The sequence below is a fragment of the Ascaphus truei genome, chromosome 3 (assembly GCF_040206685.1).
Source record: "Ascaphus truei isolate aAscTru1 chromosome 3, aAscTru1.hap1, whole genome shotgun sequence".
Classification (NCBI taxonomy): domain Eukaryota; kingdom Metazoa; phylum Chordata; class Amphibia; order Anura; family Ascaphidae; genus Ascaphus; species Ascaphus truei.
The window spans coordinates 424,133,407-424,150,607 of NC_134485.1; the positions used below are offsets into that span (position 1 = coordinate 424,133,407).

The 17,201-nt window shown below is 43.8% G+C and overlaps 1 protein-coding gene across 3 annotated transcripts in view; it reads right to left on the reverse strand.

The window, feature by feature from the left end:
• Positions 1-17,201, reverse strand: part of ATG16L2 (autophagy related 16 like 2) — a 107,882-nt gene that overhangs the window by 35,008 nt on the left and 55,673 nt on the right. For 2 of the 3 annotated variants that reach the window (XR_012800057.1, XR_012800056.1), the window contains exons 13-14: positions 15,632-15,733; positions 11,353-11,677 (exon numbers count right to left, since the gene is read on the reverse strand). Coding sequence is in view for 1 of the 3 variants with exons in the window: in XM_075592794.1 (XP_075448909.1) it covers positions 11,584-11,677; positions 15,632-15,733 (196 nt within the window). In the remaining 2 variants the exon portion in view is untranslated. Of the gene's footprint in view, positions 1-7,936; positions 11,678-15,631; positions 15,734-17,201 lie in introns of those variants that run through there. The other variant, XM_075592794.1, reaches the window with a different exon arrangement.

Here is a 17,201-nt window from a genome sequence, read left to right on the forward strand (position 1 = left end):
AAAAAAAAAAAGTAGTGGAACTAACCAATTGGGTTACACGTGCGGACTATGTCACTACTACAGTATATGCTATACTATGCCTTTAGAAAAGCATTTTTGTAAATATTGCAATGTTGTATTTTTTTCTTCTCTTCATTGAAAATGTAGGTAAAACTACAAATTAATGTACAGGGTTGATGGCCCTTAAGATTACAAGGCTGTAGTATAAGAAGAAAAAAAATAGTGGTAGCTTACAATATAGAAAAAATGCCCTTTTCGGTTGGTAAATATATAATGAGGTTCATATTCTAGAGTAGAAAAACCCAGGGAGGTAATAGAAATTGTCTGGTTTTGTGAATATATTTAGCATATCCTGGGTTGTAAAAATGTGTGCTAGACACTTATTTTTCAAAATAGTTCCCTAATAGAGAGCAACAAAATATGTTTGCCAAGTATAGTCTCTTATGACGAAACCTATTGTCCATAATTGCCGTGGAAAAAGTTCATATTCGTGTCATGTGAATACTTAATGTTGTACTGAGGAGTTAGCTCAAGTATTTCAGGTAAGACGCTCACCCCAGTAGGTGTGAGCTGGGGAGGGGGATATGTGACATAGTCCAAAGATGTTAGGCAGCTTTCTGCCCCATTTTAGGTCAGAAAGTGCAGGTATAGTTAAAAATGATCCGTTCCACAGCTTCCCATTAACTCAGGCAGCTGGATGGAAAATCCAGACCACAGATTACAATGGCTCTAGTTCTCCCTCACCTGCTATTCTAATCACATGCACAGGTATTTAGAGCAGAGAGGTTTTGCATTTCACTCTCTCTCCTTAGAGCCTGGAGGCTGGGGGTATCGCTGCTCCCCGGAATCCAGTTCGGGGTGGACGGCCCCTCCAAGTATCACAGTACCAGAGGATTTGCCTGGACACTTGGGACCGAGTTCCCACCACGAACAGATAAGACAAAACAAATGGTTATTGCTGTTGCTAAAAGACTGTGCTGTATCTAGTGACCCTAAATGAGAGAGCATTGTTTTAAGCTGGGGAACCAGGTTAGTTGGCCAGCATCTGTTAGAGAGACTGATTCTGATGTGTAGTTAGATCCCTGAAAGGGATAGGATTTTGTTTATATGATTTTGGTTTTATTTCTTAAAAATAACAGTGTGGGAAATACTGTAACACTGAAATAAGTGAACTGCTGAATGAAAGTATCGGAGTACCTCTAATCTACACTTTTTAAAGCTGCAGTACCTTACATGGGTGAAAATAAAGCAGGCAGAAGCCTGAGTTAAGCAGCATAATACTTTGCATGATCCTGTTTTTTGTATAAATAACCCTAGAAGACTGTGTCGGGAAGAACCCAGACAGACGTCAGCGCTACAAAAGAGGGGCGTTTGTCACAATATATGTGTATATGTGTATATGTGTATATGTATGTGTATGTGTATGTGTATATATATATATATATATATATATATATATATATATATATATATATATATATATCCTCAAATGTCCCTTCAAATAAATTAGGGAGAGATGCCTGTGCAGAAAAAGGAACACACCTGAGGTACCTTAGGAGACATGCAAAGCACATCACCCACTTCCTAACAGGATTTCCATACCAACTACTGTATATAGAGTTGGCAAGCTTAAGTCACCTTGGGAGTGAAATGGTGTACTAGTGTCAGACTCAATAGGACTAGAACCCACAGCGTTCCTAGGCACCACCTCCAGCAGCGTGAGCTAAACCAGCTGACGGCTAGCAGCACTGTAATTGCCTACTTGCGTATCGCCAAGGGATGTCTATGTTGTTAATTGTAACCTTGAAAGGACTTTAAGCACAAAGTAATAATATGTACTGAGGGTTAGGAGTTACTGAGGCCAGGTGAGAGTAAATAAAACACAGGTATTCTGACACACACAAGTAAAAACAGGGTGAAGCACAGCAAACAATGCAGATGCAGAGAGAAAGTAATATAACAAAGAGAGCTGGTGACTTGAGTTAGTACTTCTAATCTCATAAAGGATAAAGATAGTGGGCCATATTTACTAAGCAATCTCCTGCTATAAAGCACCTTCGGTACTGGAATACATTTCAGCCTACTCAAATAAATGGACTGTAAGGTGTCTTCCCACGCCAGAAGGTGTTTCAAGGCAGAAGACTACGTATTAGATATGCTTCTATATTCCAGAAGGAGGTAAAGTGCTTTGTGCAGGTATAAGCACTCCGTGAGACGTAGAGTTCAAAAGTATGCTGTGACAGAGTAGCTACCCATCAGCTGGTTTAGCTCACACTGCTAGAGCTGCTGTCCTGAATAACAGAGATCGTGTGGGTCAGACACCAATACACCATTTCAGTCACTAGGTGCCTTAGATTTGCTAACTCAATATAATTCTTATGGAAAGCCTTTTAGGAAGTGTGAGATGTGACTCATTTAAATATACTTTCCATAGTCATTAGCATATCTCCCAGGGTACCTCAGGTGTGCTCATTTTTCAGTACAGACATATCTTCAGTTGAATTGTGTGTGTATATATCTATCAATCCTCCTCTTCCTCCCTTAAAGAAATTCAGACAGGTTTAAAGCTAATATTCAATATGCTGTGGAGCAATTTCCCTGTTCTGGAGCTCAGAGCAGCCACAGGCTTTTGATTGGCTCAGCGGAGGAAAGGTCTCTGATTGGTCAGTGCCACTTCCTCCATGATTTCAGATGGAGGTCGAGGTCCGATACAAGCCGATACCGATCAGGGCTCCACAGTTGTTCTTCAGCAACATCTCCCTCTGCACTGGGGAGAGACAGCGTGGGCTCCTGAGGTGGCACTGGTTGGGGGCCCGGAGGTGAAGCTCGAGGTCACCTGTTGCCCTCCAATGCTCTTCATGTTTGAAATAATTTTTGAAAGCCTAAATAGTTTTATTTTGATTTTTTTTTTTACACATTTTCTGCTGATCCATTACTAGGTAAAACAAGTCAAAGATCTAAAAGGAAAAGGGGTTTCACAACAGATAGGAAAATGGATCGAGTCCATGGGCCAAGCGGTTCTTATCTGTAACTAGTTGGGTTCTTATCTGTTGTCACTTTCTATGCATCTATGGGTGAGAGGGGAAGACTATTAACCTGGTTTGTTCCATCCCTACAATAAAATTATTATCAATCACATTCATTTAATTTGGTCTTCCAGAAGACTGCTTTGTTGAAGCAGAAATCACCTCCAAAATGGAAGCTCAATTAATAACGTCGTCTAGTATATGCTGTGACCAGCTGTTTTCTATTAGTCTATGGAGTAAATTCTTTACACTCTGAAGTAGGGGAAGCTTGGACCACTGTCAGACAAAAAGCATCGTTGACTTAATAGGGGATTTTCTGCCCAAAATGGCCCAGTTGCAGCTTCAAGTATGTAGACAGTACCACTTTATTTGTGTTGTCATGTCTGCATTTATTTCATCGGCGTACCGGTTACCACGGCATCCTCTGTTTGCTTACTATGTGCAAATAGACATGGCCATAAAGTGTGGAATTTCATTATCAAATAATGATATTTAAACGGTGTCACGTGACTGAAAATACCCACAGGGGAAATCTAAAACACTGAAAAGAGAGATATTCTTGCCTTTAACCCCACCGCTCTGAACAAAGTGTAAGCACACCCATCTTCAAGCCAAGTTTTTATTTTATGTCGACATTACTTAATGCAAATACAGTATAAAAACAGCACCAAACAACATACAAAGTACATGGCACATACAGGTCACCCTGTTAAAGGTACTGTAATATAAATCGGCACGGTTGGTGCATTCTAACAGATGGCAGAATAAACTCTACTGATTCAAGTTCCATCGGGGTACCACTAATTATTCTTTATTTTATACCCGCAGGACCACTGCTGCAGCAATGTTTAATAAGTGTAGATTTGTTTTCCCATCACTTTGACCACCGAGTTCCGTTTTTGCAGACGGCCCGTGAGAGATGTCCAAAACTGTTCCACCTGCGTTGGCAAATGTATTTATTTAACATTTTGCCGTTTTGCAAGATATTTGGCCAAGCAAACCAGGGCTAAGAAAATGTGCGAAATCAGTCTTGGATGCTTCAGGGACAGGAACATTTCGCGAGAGATACTTATGTTATTAGAGTTGACTTGCAGTATTAACTCGTCCACCTCCCAAAACATTCTCCCTCTGTCCTCTCCCTTTACCCTCCGCAGCAGAAACTCTATTTCAAGGTGTGGTTATTTACCCTCAGCTATGAATTCCCCACATCTCCTGTCTTAGATTGTCATCCATTTCTTTACATCTGTGTTAAACTCATGGAATCTCTGTAAATCAGTATCGCTGATCTGAGAAAGAGAGGACTCTTAAAAGCTTGTCTTAAAATGTCTATTGTTAGTCCAAATAACAAAAGGTATCACCTAATACTGAAGTACTAATTTACTCTGTAGTAAGGTGTGGTGAAATTTTTTGCCAAAACGGGCAATTTTTTTGGCACAAATCCAAGAGCCAAATTCGTATGGTCCGCAAAGTATTACGAAAATGTCGCACATCTATAGTTACAAGCCTGACACTGTCAGATTAAAGAGGCGGAGACGAGAACGAAATTCAGATGCAACCCTTTCAATTGCTTCGGATTCTACGTCTCCTGCGTCCAGGGCCGCCGACAGGGGGGGACAGCCCGGGCCTGGCAGGGGGCACGGCTCTCCCCGTCTGCTGGCCTCTTCCTCTCTCTCTCTGTCCCACGCCAGGCCCTTTGACATCAGTGCGCTGGAAGTAAGCTTGGGCCCAGATTCCGGTGCAATGCGGCATGAGCAGGAGGCCCAACGCGCGCTGAAGTTAGAGGGCCCGGCGTGGGACAGAGAGGAAGAGGCCTGCAGATTAGGAGACCTGGGGCCCGGCGGCAACTGCTCTGAATGGTCGGCCCCGGCAATCACTGCCCCCCCTCGGCTCCTCTCCCGGCAGTCACTGTCCCCCACCCCCGTCAGTGACCGACTCCCCTGGCATTCACCGTTCCCCCCTTGGCAGTCACTGCCACCACTCCTGTCAGTCACCGGTCTCACCCCTCCAGCAGTCACCGCTCCCCCCACCCCTCTGACAGTCACCGCCCCCCGAGCAGTCACCACCCCCCGGCAGTCACTAGTCTCATCCCCTGGCAGTAACCCCCCGCCCCCTTGCAGTCACTGGTCTCACCCCTCCAGCAGTCCCTCCCTCCCCCCCCGGAAGTCTCCCCCCAGCAGTCACCAGTCTCACCCCCCGGCTGTCACTAGTCCCCCTGGCCCCCAGCAGTCACCCCCCTTTCCCCCCGGCAGTTTAAAAAGAATATCTATTAGGGTCTTTTTTTTATGCATTGCGGCTTTTTTATATGTATTGGGGGATTTTTTTAAAATAAGCATTGGGGGCCTTTTTATTTTTTATAAGCATTGGGGGTCTTTTTTCTCTGCATTGGAGGTCTTTTTTTTATATTTGTATGGGGGGATTATATGTATTGGGGAGGTTTTTTGTATGTATTTGGGGGGTGGGTTGTATATATTTGGGGGAGTGGGGAGGAAGTATATATTTGGGGGGTGGAGATTTTGTACTGTATGTACAGTTAGGTCAGGAAATAATTGGACACTGATACAAGTTTTGTTATTTCGGCTGTGCACCAAAATTAATTCAAGTTACAGTTAAATAATGAATATGGTCTTAAAGTGCAGTCTATAAGCGTTAATGTGAGGGTATTTCACATCCAAATTGGAGAAAGGGTTTAGGAATTACATCTCTTTAATATGTAGCCCCCTCTTTTTCAAGGGACCAAAAGTAATTGGACAATTGACTCAAAAGCTGTTTCATTGACAGGTGTGGGCTATTCCTTCGTTATTTCATCATCAATTAAGCAGGTAAAAGGTCTGGAGTTGATTCCAGGTGTGGCATTTGTATTTGGAAGCAGTTGCTGTGAACCCACAACATGCGGTCAAAGGAGCTCTCAATGCAAGTAAAACGGCATCCTTAGGCTGCTAAAAAAAAAAAAAGAAAATCCATCAGTGAGATAGCAGGAACATTAAGAGCGGCCAAAACAACAGTTTGATACATTCTGTGAAAAAAAGAACGCACTGGTGAGCTCTGCAACACAAAAAGGCCTGGACGTCCACGGAAGACAACAGTGCTGGATGATCATAGGATCCTCTCCATGGTAAAGAAAAACCCCTTCACAACATCCTGCCAAGTGAAGAACACTCTCCAGGAGGTAGGCATATCATTATCCAAGTCTACCATAAAGTCAAGACTTCACGAGAGCAAATACAGAGGGTTAACCACAAGGTGCAAACCATTCTTAAGCCTCAAGAATAGAAAGGCCAGCTTAGACTTTGCCAAACAATATCTTAAAAAGCCAGCCCAGTTCTGGAACCGCATTCTTTGGACAGATGAAACTAAGATCAACCTGTACCAGAATGATTGGAAGAAAAAAGTATGGAGAAGGGTTGGAACGGCTCATGATCTGAAGCATACCACATCCTCTGTAAAACACGGTGGAGGCAGTGTGATGGCATGGACATGCATGGCTTACAATGGCACTTGGTCACTGGTGTTTATTGATGATGTGACAGAAGACAGAAGCAGCCGGATGAATTCTGAAGTGTATATATTGTCTGCTCAGATTCAGCCAAATTCAGCGAAGTTGATTGGACGGCACTTCACTTTACAGGTGGACAATGACCCAAAACATACTGCAAAAGCAACCCAGGAGTTTTTAAGGCAAAGAAGTGGAATATTCTGCAATGGCCGAGACAATCACCTGATTTCAACCCGATCGAGCATGCATTTCACTTGCTGAAGACAAAACTTAAGGCAGAAAGACCCACGAACAAACAACAACTGAAGACAGCTGCAGTAAAGGCCTGGCAAAGCATCACAAAGGAGGAAACCCAGCGTTTGGTGATGTCCATGCGTTCCAGACTTCAAGCAGTCATTGCCTGGAAAGGATTCTCGACAAAGTATTAAAAATGAACATTTTATTTATGATTGTGTTAATTTGTCCAATTACATTTGAGCCCCTGAAAGAATGGGACTGTGTATGAAAATGGTTGCAATTCCTAAACGTTTCATACGATATTTTTGTTCAACCCCTTGAATTAAAGTTGAAATTCTGCACTTCTATTGCATCTTGGTTGTTTAATTTCAAATCCATTATGGTGGCGTACAGAGCCAAAATTATGAAAATTGTGTCAGTGTCCAATTATTTCCGGACCTAACTGTATATGGGGGTGGGAAGTTTTTTGCATTGGGGGTGGGCTTTTTTGGTATATATTTTGTGGGGAGGAATCCCGTGAGGTGGGGAGAGAACGAGTGAGGAGGGGGGTTGAGTGAGAGTGGGGGAATTGAGGGAGGGAGAGTGAGAGGTGAGATGGAGGAGAAAGAAATACATGGGAAGTGGGAGGGAAATAAAGGGGACTCGCGAGGTGTGAAATGGGACCCTCAACACTGCCGATTGGGGGGGGGGGCGAGGGGTCAGAGGGGGGGAGAGGGAGGTGGTCAGAACTTTAGTCCTGGACCCCGGGAAATCTGTCGGTGGCCCCGTCTGCGCCCATTTCTCCTGCTGCCTTATTCTTCTTGGCCGTGATGAGATCGTTATCGCTGTTCATGTAAAATAATATCACAAAACGGTGCGCTGGCGTAACTGGAATACTGGCACCGGTGTGCGAGGGGACAGTGGTCCCGTGGTGAAACGGTAACCTCAGACAATCCTACTGTAGATGAATGAAGAAGGGGCACGACTGTGATCACCACTGAATAAATTGTTGTACTATTTTCCCCAAGACGACACGAGCGCCCCTTCTTCATTCATCCATGTAAAAGGATTTGACATTATATTTAAGGGTCAGGTAGAGGTATATAGAGAGAAGGCCATTGTATTCCAGACTGAAACAATATGCTATCCAATAAAATACAGATATAGCTGAAGACAGAAAACAACTTTCAAGAACACAAGGTTGTTAGCAAACGGGATAGCGAATGCATTATTTTATTTACACTGGGGCCAAAGCCCGTTGATATCCCCCTTGTCCCCAATTACAAAGCAATACAGGGAGAAATGTCAATATCCATTAACACCTTGGCTGCCAGAAGAGCCTGCAGTGCTTTGCAAAGGGGTTAAGGCAACACTCTTAACCCCACACAGGTACAAATGATACCATTTCTGGGTAGAGTGATAGATCTCTGCATTTGGTTTATTTTACAGGGAAACAAAATGTAAACTCTGAATATATACACACACACATACTGTAAGTACATTAAAACATCTGGTTAAAATATATGATTACAATCAGCCAGCAATTGTAAGAAATACGTCCCTTTAATTTTTTTGTTACATTATATAAGTATTTTAATAGATTTTTATAGTAAATATACGCCGAAAACTTCGAAGTTTTACATTTTTTATTCCCTTTTTTTGAGTGAGATTTCCTTTGGTATCAGGGAAGGTCCGTCTCATTACACAGTGCCCCTCCCGTCGTGCTGACAGAAAGGTCTGGGGTCCCGTCAGAGTAAACACTTGATTGATACACAATCTGCTATTGCAGGATCCATAAAACGTATTTAAAAAAAAAAAACTCTTTTAAACATTTTTTTTGTTGGCAAAAATTCCCTTTTGAAGATAAGCGCATTAACTGTTTGCTGCCAGATGGGCCTGCAACTCATGCTTCTCCTCACTGGCAATGAAAGAGGTTAAATTACCTGGTTTGAAGTCCAAAATCTGCCCTGGATAGCCATTGTATGGGACCAGGTTGTATCACTTCTCCACAATGAGTTTTTCCCCATACGGGTAATTTTCCAACCATTATTGTACATTTTGGCTAGCAGAAACCTCTTGGTAAATGCCAACATTTGCCATAAAAAGCTCAATGAGCTCACAATGATTACACCACTTCTTAACCCTTTCCCTGCTTAATTGGGCAACTGGCAGCGTATGGAATAAGGCTGTTCTTAAAGTAGCTGTTCCCACTACTCTTTTTCTTTCCATGGGTGGGAAGAAGGGGGTCTCCGGGGACCCCATGGTTTTCCAGACACATACCTGTAAAAGGTAGCGCTGGTATAGTCCACACAAGGGGAGACAAAATGGTAATTTAAATCTCCTGCGTTGCACAGGCCAATAGGAAGCCACAGATTAATGAGCAGCGGCTTCCTATTGGCCCATGTGATGCAGGGAATTTAAGCAACCAGGATATCGTTCCTTGTATATATTTTGGGGACAAGCAGGTCCCCGGAGAAATGAACGCGGCTCTGCTCTGGTAACTCCTGCTTCCCATCTATGTAACAAAGAAGGAGGAGGAGGGTATCTAGGAGGAACATACATACATACATACATAACACAGCTTGGGAGCAATGTTAAAGACGACCCCAAATGTCTGGTGTATATCTGTAGCAACTGAGCTGATACACGTTGCACAAGCCACTTAAGGATGGGATAATCTCATGTAAATACCAAATGTATTAAGGGGAAACTGGCTTTGGTTAACATGCTAAGCAGGCAAAGTACTCATAAGTACTACACTTGGCTCAGATATCTCAACCACTGCACCTAGTAGCATGTTACTTGTAAACGTACAGGTATATTAACGGCACTGAATAAGAACAACAAAATGTGTCCTTCAAATATAGAACTTTATACAGCTCCACGTAGGAAGAATATAAATATACTGAACAATCTGCCTTTTTCCCTTTTGTTTTGCTTGATACAAAATGCAAATCGGGTATGTAACACCCACATGCTTTAACTTAGCAGTCAGACTAATGAAAGAGATGCTTCGTTAGTCTGACTATAAAAGCTATTTGTGAAATCAGTGTATTGCTGTTGTGCCTGGAATAGTGCATTTTTATAGAAATTATTATTGCTATTGATCTTTTTTGGTGCTGGCTGGGCACTAAGGCACATATTTACTAAATACTGAAGCGCTATGGTATAAGATACCTTAGGGCCTATTCACTTGAATAAGAAGGGAAGTATCTTATGGCAGCGTTGTGCAAACTGGGGGGTGCAGGATTTTTCTGGGGGGGTGCGGGCGGTTGCAGAGGCTCCACGCTCTTCCACGAGGCATTTAAATTAAATGCCGGTGGACTGGGCGAGGTTTCTGCAACTTCAACTTACCGGGATGCAGCCGGCTTCTGGTCACATCGCCATAACAATGCGGCATCAAGTGACACAGCGGGGTCATGTGACGTGGCGCATCGTCATAGAAACGCGCGTCAAATGAAGCTGCGGGGTCACGTTACCTTCGGCGTCATTTGACGCCAGATAACTTGGGAGGGGGAGGGCGCGAGCTCTGGAGCCAGCACAGAGGGGGGGTGCAGCAAAAAAAAACAAAACACTTTTCGTGCCCCTGTCTTATGGCATAGCACTGTTTAGTACATATTGGGCCTAAGCCTTAAAGCTGCAAATTGCACTTAAAAATATAAATGTGCCTCCCACTTTTCTTCCAATTGATACAGATCTCTAAAAAAATATATTTTAGATTGTAGCTTTGGGAAGTTAAAATGGCACCTTGCATGAGATACACTCCACTTGTGTTGCCACAATTGATTTTATCTGTAGGGATGTCCACCCAAGGACTCCAATCTCTGAGATCGCTTGAGATGGTGGGATAGGAGTGGAGGGGCAGAGGAGAGTGACGTAGGAGGTAAGGAGAATGTGAGAAAGGGCAGGGCAAAGGGAAAATAAAGGAGAGGACAGAAGAGAAATACGAAAAAAAGTAAAAATGAAGGGAAGTAATTAAAAAGAAGAGGGAGAGGAAGAATGCAAGGTTTGGGAGAAAGAGAGCTGAGGAAGGAGATGCAAGTGTGTGGTGGAGAGGGAGAAATGAGGGGTGAAAATGTGAAGGGGAATACAGAAAGAAGGAGAAGGAAGAAAGGGTGTAAGGGAGAGATGGGGGGGAGAGAAGGAGGTAAGGTCAAAAATGGTGAGGGAGAGACCGAGAGGGAAGGAGGTAGAAAGGGGGGAAAGGAGAGATGAGAACATCGTGTTTTGGTTTAGATGAAGAAGGAAAGGTGTGGCTGAAGAGGCTTCTTGCATTGAGCAGCTGAAAGAAGTCCTCCTGCATTGGGTCATGGTTTGGATGCGAGAAGGTCCTTGGCATTAGGTAACGACCTCTATACAGAGTCTTGGCTCGGGAAATTGGAGGAAGGAAACTTGGCTTCTTTAATAGCTTTAAATGGGGTTTCTATGTGTTTTGAGTCTCACTGGGAGAAACGCCCTATATAAAGTTATTACTATGGCCCCTATTTACCGAGCTGTCTTTTGGCATACGGCAAGGTACCATCCAGCTCTGAAAGACACCTTACAGCCCATTGACTTGAAGTGACTTGCCCAAAGCCACAAGTAGCTGACAATGGGATTCAAATCTGGTTGACCCACCTTAAAGACAGCGAGACAGTTACCAGTAGACCACACACTATCTCCCTGTGATGATACTTGAAGCAGGGGGAGATACGGTGATGTGCCTGAGGAGTTGGCACTGAGAATTGAATCCACTTCAAAAAAAGCTTCATCACCATGTGGTCACTGAGAGAAATCCTCTTGTGCTTCTCTGCAGGATTCTCCTTTTGTGCAGTGAGCACAAATACATGGAAAGGACCATTAGAAGATTCAGTATTCACTCCACAGGACAGCTTTCTTTCCACGATCCACACTGACCAAGTAGTCTCCCGACGCAGACCAGGTCACAGCATTCACCGGCGCACTGCAAATCGGGAAGCAAAGCAAGAAGAAAAACACATACTGTGAGACCTCATCCCAATAGGATGGTTTTAAATAATAAATAGGAAGTGCACAAATCGGCAACAATATCTTAAAGACAGTAACAAAACAAAACAAAAAAGTCGTATAGATTTTTTATTTTTTTAAACCGCAATAACTAGAAGGTAATATAAATGTATATACTAATATTAATTTATTATAGATGTATTGTCAGCTATGATGCTAATCCATGTAGCGCATCCTAGGTGATCATGTCAATGCTTCATGATACACGTTGGGGGTGGACACAGAGCCCCTCATCTACGCAGGCTGTGTATTACTTTATGGTATCATGAACACACAGAATCCCAGCAAGCTCAAGAAACCCCAAAACATACCACATAATATATATATATATATATATATGTATATAAGTGCCAAAAGGAGAGCTACTGGGTGTGGCCAAATGTATACAACAAAAGACAGAAATGCCCAATGCTACATCCAATATGACTAAAATACACAGTGAAATAACTATATATTCTCTTGAAAAAGGGACATTTAGTTAAAACCTTTGGCCAAAGTGTTATAATCCACATCAAGGCATAACCAAGTTCGCAGGTTCTAACACAACCTGATTAAAATTCTTATTTACCTCTATATTAGGAGGGAGAATGATCACATTGGATCTGTCCAAACCCAGCAATATGAAAAAGACCTGCTAACTTGGAAAGTGGGGAGGGGCGAGCTTAAACCCTGGGGGGGGGGAGGGGCCACTAGCCTCCAAACAGCTGAGACCAGGTGGAAAAAGTTAATAAACACACAGAATCCCAGCAAGCTCAAGAAACATACCACTTAATATATAGGGCTGTCCTGTTGACAATATATAGTCATGTCCTGTTGGACAGTTGGTTGTTATTTTTATCCACAACGCTGGTCACAAATTTCCTTTGTCTGTTATCTTTAGGTCGGCTTCCTCTTTTTTCCCCACCCTTGAAATGTAATTACATTTCAACAGAGACTGTCATAAACGGTCTTCAGTTTTAGAACACCACCACGTAACGCAACGTAACGTGGCAAAAATTGCCTTGTATTTACCCAGAAAGTAGATCGGAATCACTCAAAGTCATCAAACTAAAAGCTATGGCCCTGCTTTTCATTTCTAATCCGAACCTCACATGTTTTTGTGAAAAACATCCAGTGATTCCAATTTGAAAATACAGGGGGTCCTCGGTATCTGAGGGGCCGCTTTCCGTCGAACGCCTTAGGCCGTGCGTATAATGCCCGCGACGGGCGACGTCGCCCCAAAAACAAATGCATTGCTGCTGCCGCCGCGTGCGCTTGTAGTAAGCGCGTCGGCGATAATGCGACGGAGCGTCGCGAATTTTGGTAGCTGCCAATATTTGATTTTTTAAGGGCTGTCGCCTCATGTGACAGCCCCTGAACCAATCAAATGCTAGTACGCCCGCGACGCTGCTGCAAAGCGAAATATAACTTTCACTAGCGGTCGACGGGTAACGTCATCCGTCGCGGGCACTATACGCGCGGCCTTATCCGACGCCACATAATATAGCCCGCTGGATACATTATCCAACGTCGGAACCGCTTATCCGCCGCGAATTAACATGGACCTTTGGATTTTTGGTGCAATTTGCCAGGCAATTCCCCTTTACATGGAATATGTCTCTTTATTTTATGGTTCTCATTAAAGCTGTGACCTTTCCATCCAAAACTGGTGTTTGTACTATTTATGGGAAAGTGGCCTTGCCTGGTCATGTGAAGTTGGACTAAGTTTGGAGTCTGTTTCAATGTTTTTTTAGCATAAGCGTTCCCAGAGACTATAATGGAATCTCTGTGCTAAAAATCAATACTTTTCCTTTAAAATGCAATTGTTTGGGCCAGAAATCTAACTTGGAATTGATATCACTTTAATAGAAATAGTATTACTCTTTTTTATTGCAATGTTGGCAAGATGAATACGCAGCCACATTATGAGCAATGTATACAGTGCACACGTTCATATTAATGTTAATTTGCATAAAAATAACATTGTTCAAACATCACAACAATGTCACCGTCTTCCTCAAATAAATGTAATTATACAGGAAGCAAACATTTGGCTGTGTGTGTGTGTGTGTGTGTGTGTGTGTGTGTGTGTGTGTGTGTGTGTGTGTGTGTGTGTGTGTGTGTGTGTGTGTGTGTGTGTGTGTGTGTGTGTGGTGTGTGTGTGGGAATTAAAAAAAATGTTCTTTTCACTGGGGTGAAAACCGTGAGTATGTCTGTTAATCAACTGTTTCCTCTCCCCTTACAAGAAGAACTTGAATAGATTGGGAACTCCGTTTCCTTAGCAGCATTACGTGTACAATATGTACAGAAGAAGCAGCCGTTATTGCAGTCCATTCAACAGAGACTTAGCTCCACTCCTTTTCCACGCACGGCTAATGTCTGGACAATGGTGTCTCCTTCTCCTGGTGTGTTGTGTGTATCCCACTCTAACTCACCAGTGGTGGCATTAACGGCTACTACAACTGCACATGGATGGAATGGAATAGAAGCCGATGTTCTTGCCGCCGGTGGTACCTAAACAAAGCCCATACAGAACATTTCACATATGCACCGTAACCATATGCGTCTCTTATATAATGAATGCATGGAGACTTATATCTACTAAGCCTTGCTCTGCCGTGAGACACTATACACCCCATTCAGTCCAGTAAAGAGTCTCCCGGCTTAGCACAGTTTAGTAAATATGGGTGAAAGTGCCCCGTTTTGGCAAAAAAAAGAAGAATGGGGAAACCGTGCGAAGCGGGTCATTATAGCGGATATTACAGGTGTGGCACGTCTCGTTGTTTCCGGAGTCGCGGCAGAAAAAGCAAAAAGACGTGGCTCCAGAGATGGCCGCTTTCCGGCGATTCTAAAGAATCGGGGGAACACGTCCTTTGCGACGTGTTCCCTCCGTACCCAGTGCTGCTGCTGCCTCTGCTCCACTCTCCGCTCATACGCTCTGATTACGGAGCGCACGCACACCCGCAGCTCTTCAGCCCCTGCCACGGAGTTTGGCTCCGCCCCCCGAACGTACACGTGACGACGTGCAACGATCCCCAGCTGCGTGTCAAGCATCATTTGTGCCTCTTGTCTCCTGCAGCCTATCCCAGCTTCCGCGCCTCTGCTCCACCCCGTCCCATTGGTTCTGTCTGCCTACATACGGTATACCCTGTTCCTGCTCTCAGTCAGTGCTCAGCATAATCCGGCGTAGCCTCGCTGCTTCCTACAGGTGTGCCTTGCCTTGTTCCAGTCTTGTCTTTCAGATTACCTCTTGTGTACCGACCTGGCTTGTAAGTGAACCCCTCTGGATATTGACCTCGGCTTACCCTCGACTACGGCGACTTCTCCAACCCCTGATCACGGTAAATTGACCTGGACTATTCTACCATCTATAATCCCAGACCACGGCTAACGGACTTCTACAATTCTACCCTCTCCAATCCCAGGACCTGCAAGTATACCGATTAACCCTCTCTCTCCAACCCAGACCCGGCAATGCTATGCAATCCGCCTTCCAGGCACGCTTCCGCTGCTGTGGGTGCGTGGCTTTGTACCTTCACACCTCAGGGGTTTTCCCTTGTTTGTGGGTAGCGCGAGCGTTACAGCCTCCTGCGTTGGGGCAGCCGCGGTCACGGCAACTGACCTACCTTGGAGCTGCATCAAATGACATAGCGGGGGTCATGTGACATCACGTCATGTGTGACGCCATTTGATGTTACGTTGTCATGACGACGCGTCACACAGGCGTCTGTTTCACGGTAAATTGAGAGTTGCAGAGGCCTCACGCGAGTGCGGGACCTCTGCAACCACCAGCCCCCCCCCACCCCCCCCCAAAGAAAAATCTTCCGCCCCCCAGTTTGCACACCCCTGGCATAAGGCCATCATAAAATAATGCGTGAAGACGCTTTCCTACTTGTGTTGCCCATTAAGACTCCGCTCCAGCGCTCCGGTGTTTGCATTCCATATGAAGATGGTGCCATCTGCAGATCCAGCAACGGTGTAACTTCCATCTGGGCTACAGACAAAAGAGACACTGCTCAGCCACACATACAATTAATGCGTTTTACAGACGTTCGCATAAAACGAGGGGAATTTTGCTTTTTGTTGTCGAAGACACTTGACACAAACAAACAAAACATTACACAGAAAGTCATTCTAAAACGTTAACAATAAATACTACATCAACTGACCGCTACTATTCTACCTCTGGCATTCAGAACCGGAAACCGCTGCCTGTGAGCAGGATTTACTGGCTATGCATTTCTTTAACCCAGGCTGTGCCAAAAAGCTGTGTAATACGGTAAGCATAAGCTTATAGGGGGTCTGTGTTAAAAAAGACACAAAGCAAAAAGTAGCAAAAAAAAACCTCCACCGTGACAGTGTGCTCATTTGCATGTTATTTCCCAGAATCCCTCGCTGCAGTGGAAGCATTGTATACCAAAATATAATGCGGAAAGACAGGGTTGCAGACCTGACCGAGACGTGAATATTATTTAGTCTGTACATATTCCGTAATTCACAGAATTGATCTATGTTATGCTGGAGCAATCTATAGAAAGGACATGTTACAACCAGTACCACGCTTACACTTTTAGTTCCTTATACTGTAAAAGGTGTTGTTGCTAACTTGGCTGACCAATTACAATCCTTCTGCATTGCCATAGGCTTAAGAGACTAGATATGGATTTTGAGATAAAGCCCATTCTGAGAATCGGAGTCCTGGCATCTTTAGAAGTTGAGCAATTTATCTGCATTGATCCAGAGCTCCCAGCATCCCATTTTTACAAGTAAAAACTTGCAGAACACTCACACGCATCTGCAGCTGTGGTGAACATCGTACATTTGTTCACCAAGAGTATTCAATCCGTGATTTAAATTCACTCTTACACACTCTAGTTCACATGGGTTTTCGGTGTGAATGTGTGTAGCTTGTGTTAATTCTGAGAGCTGTGCTTACATTGGTAACATGACAGATGGTAAGATGCAGAGATTCTGAATGACACCGGAAAGGTTGGATCCCATGGGAAGTCCCTATCTGATGAGGCTTCCAAGAGGAGAGAAGTGCAAAAAAACAATAATGTTGATTTTAAGGGAATAGGAGGTGTTTAAAGGATTGGTCCGTAAGTTGGAGATAAACATTTTCTAAAGACTTATACCCCAGTGATCGAAGCGTAATGGTACCAACGCTATTAAAACACACACATATATACACGGTGTTCAAGAAAAAAGGGTCCGTTCCGGTTTTCATCATATATATTTCTCGCTCAATCCCCATGAAAACATGCACAATTGTAAATCTTTTATGTAGAGTAACCCTATACAACAAGTACAATGTACTGTAGACAATCAACGGATACCCAAATTGATATTCGTGTATTATGTCAACAATAGCAGGGTGCCGCCATCTTGCGCTTAATCGCGCATGCACAGTGACAAGCGCGCGAACAGGGGCCAATAAAGGAACAGGGCTGCAGGACTACAAG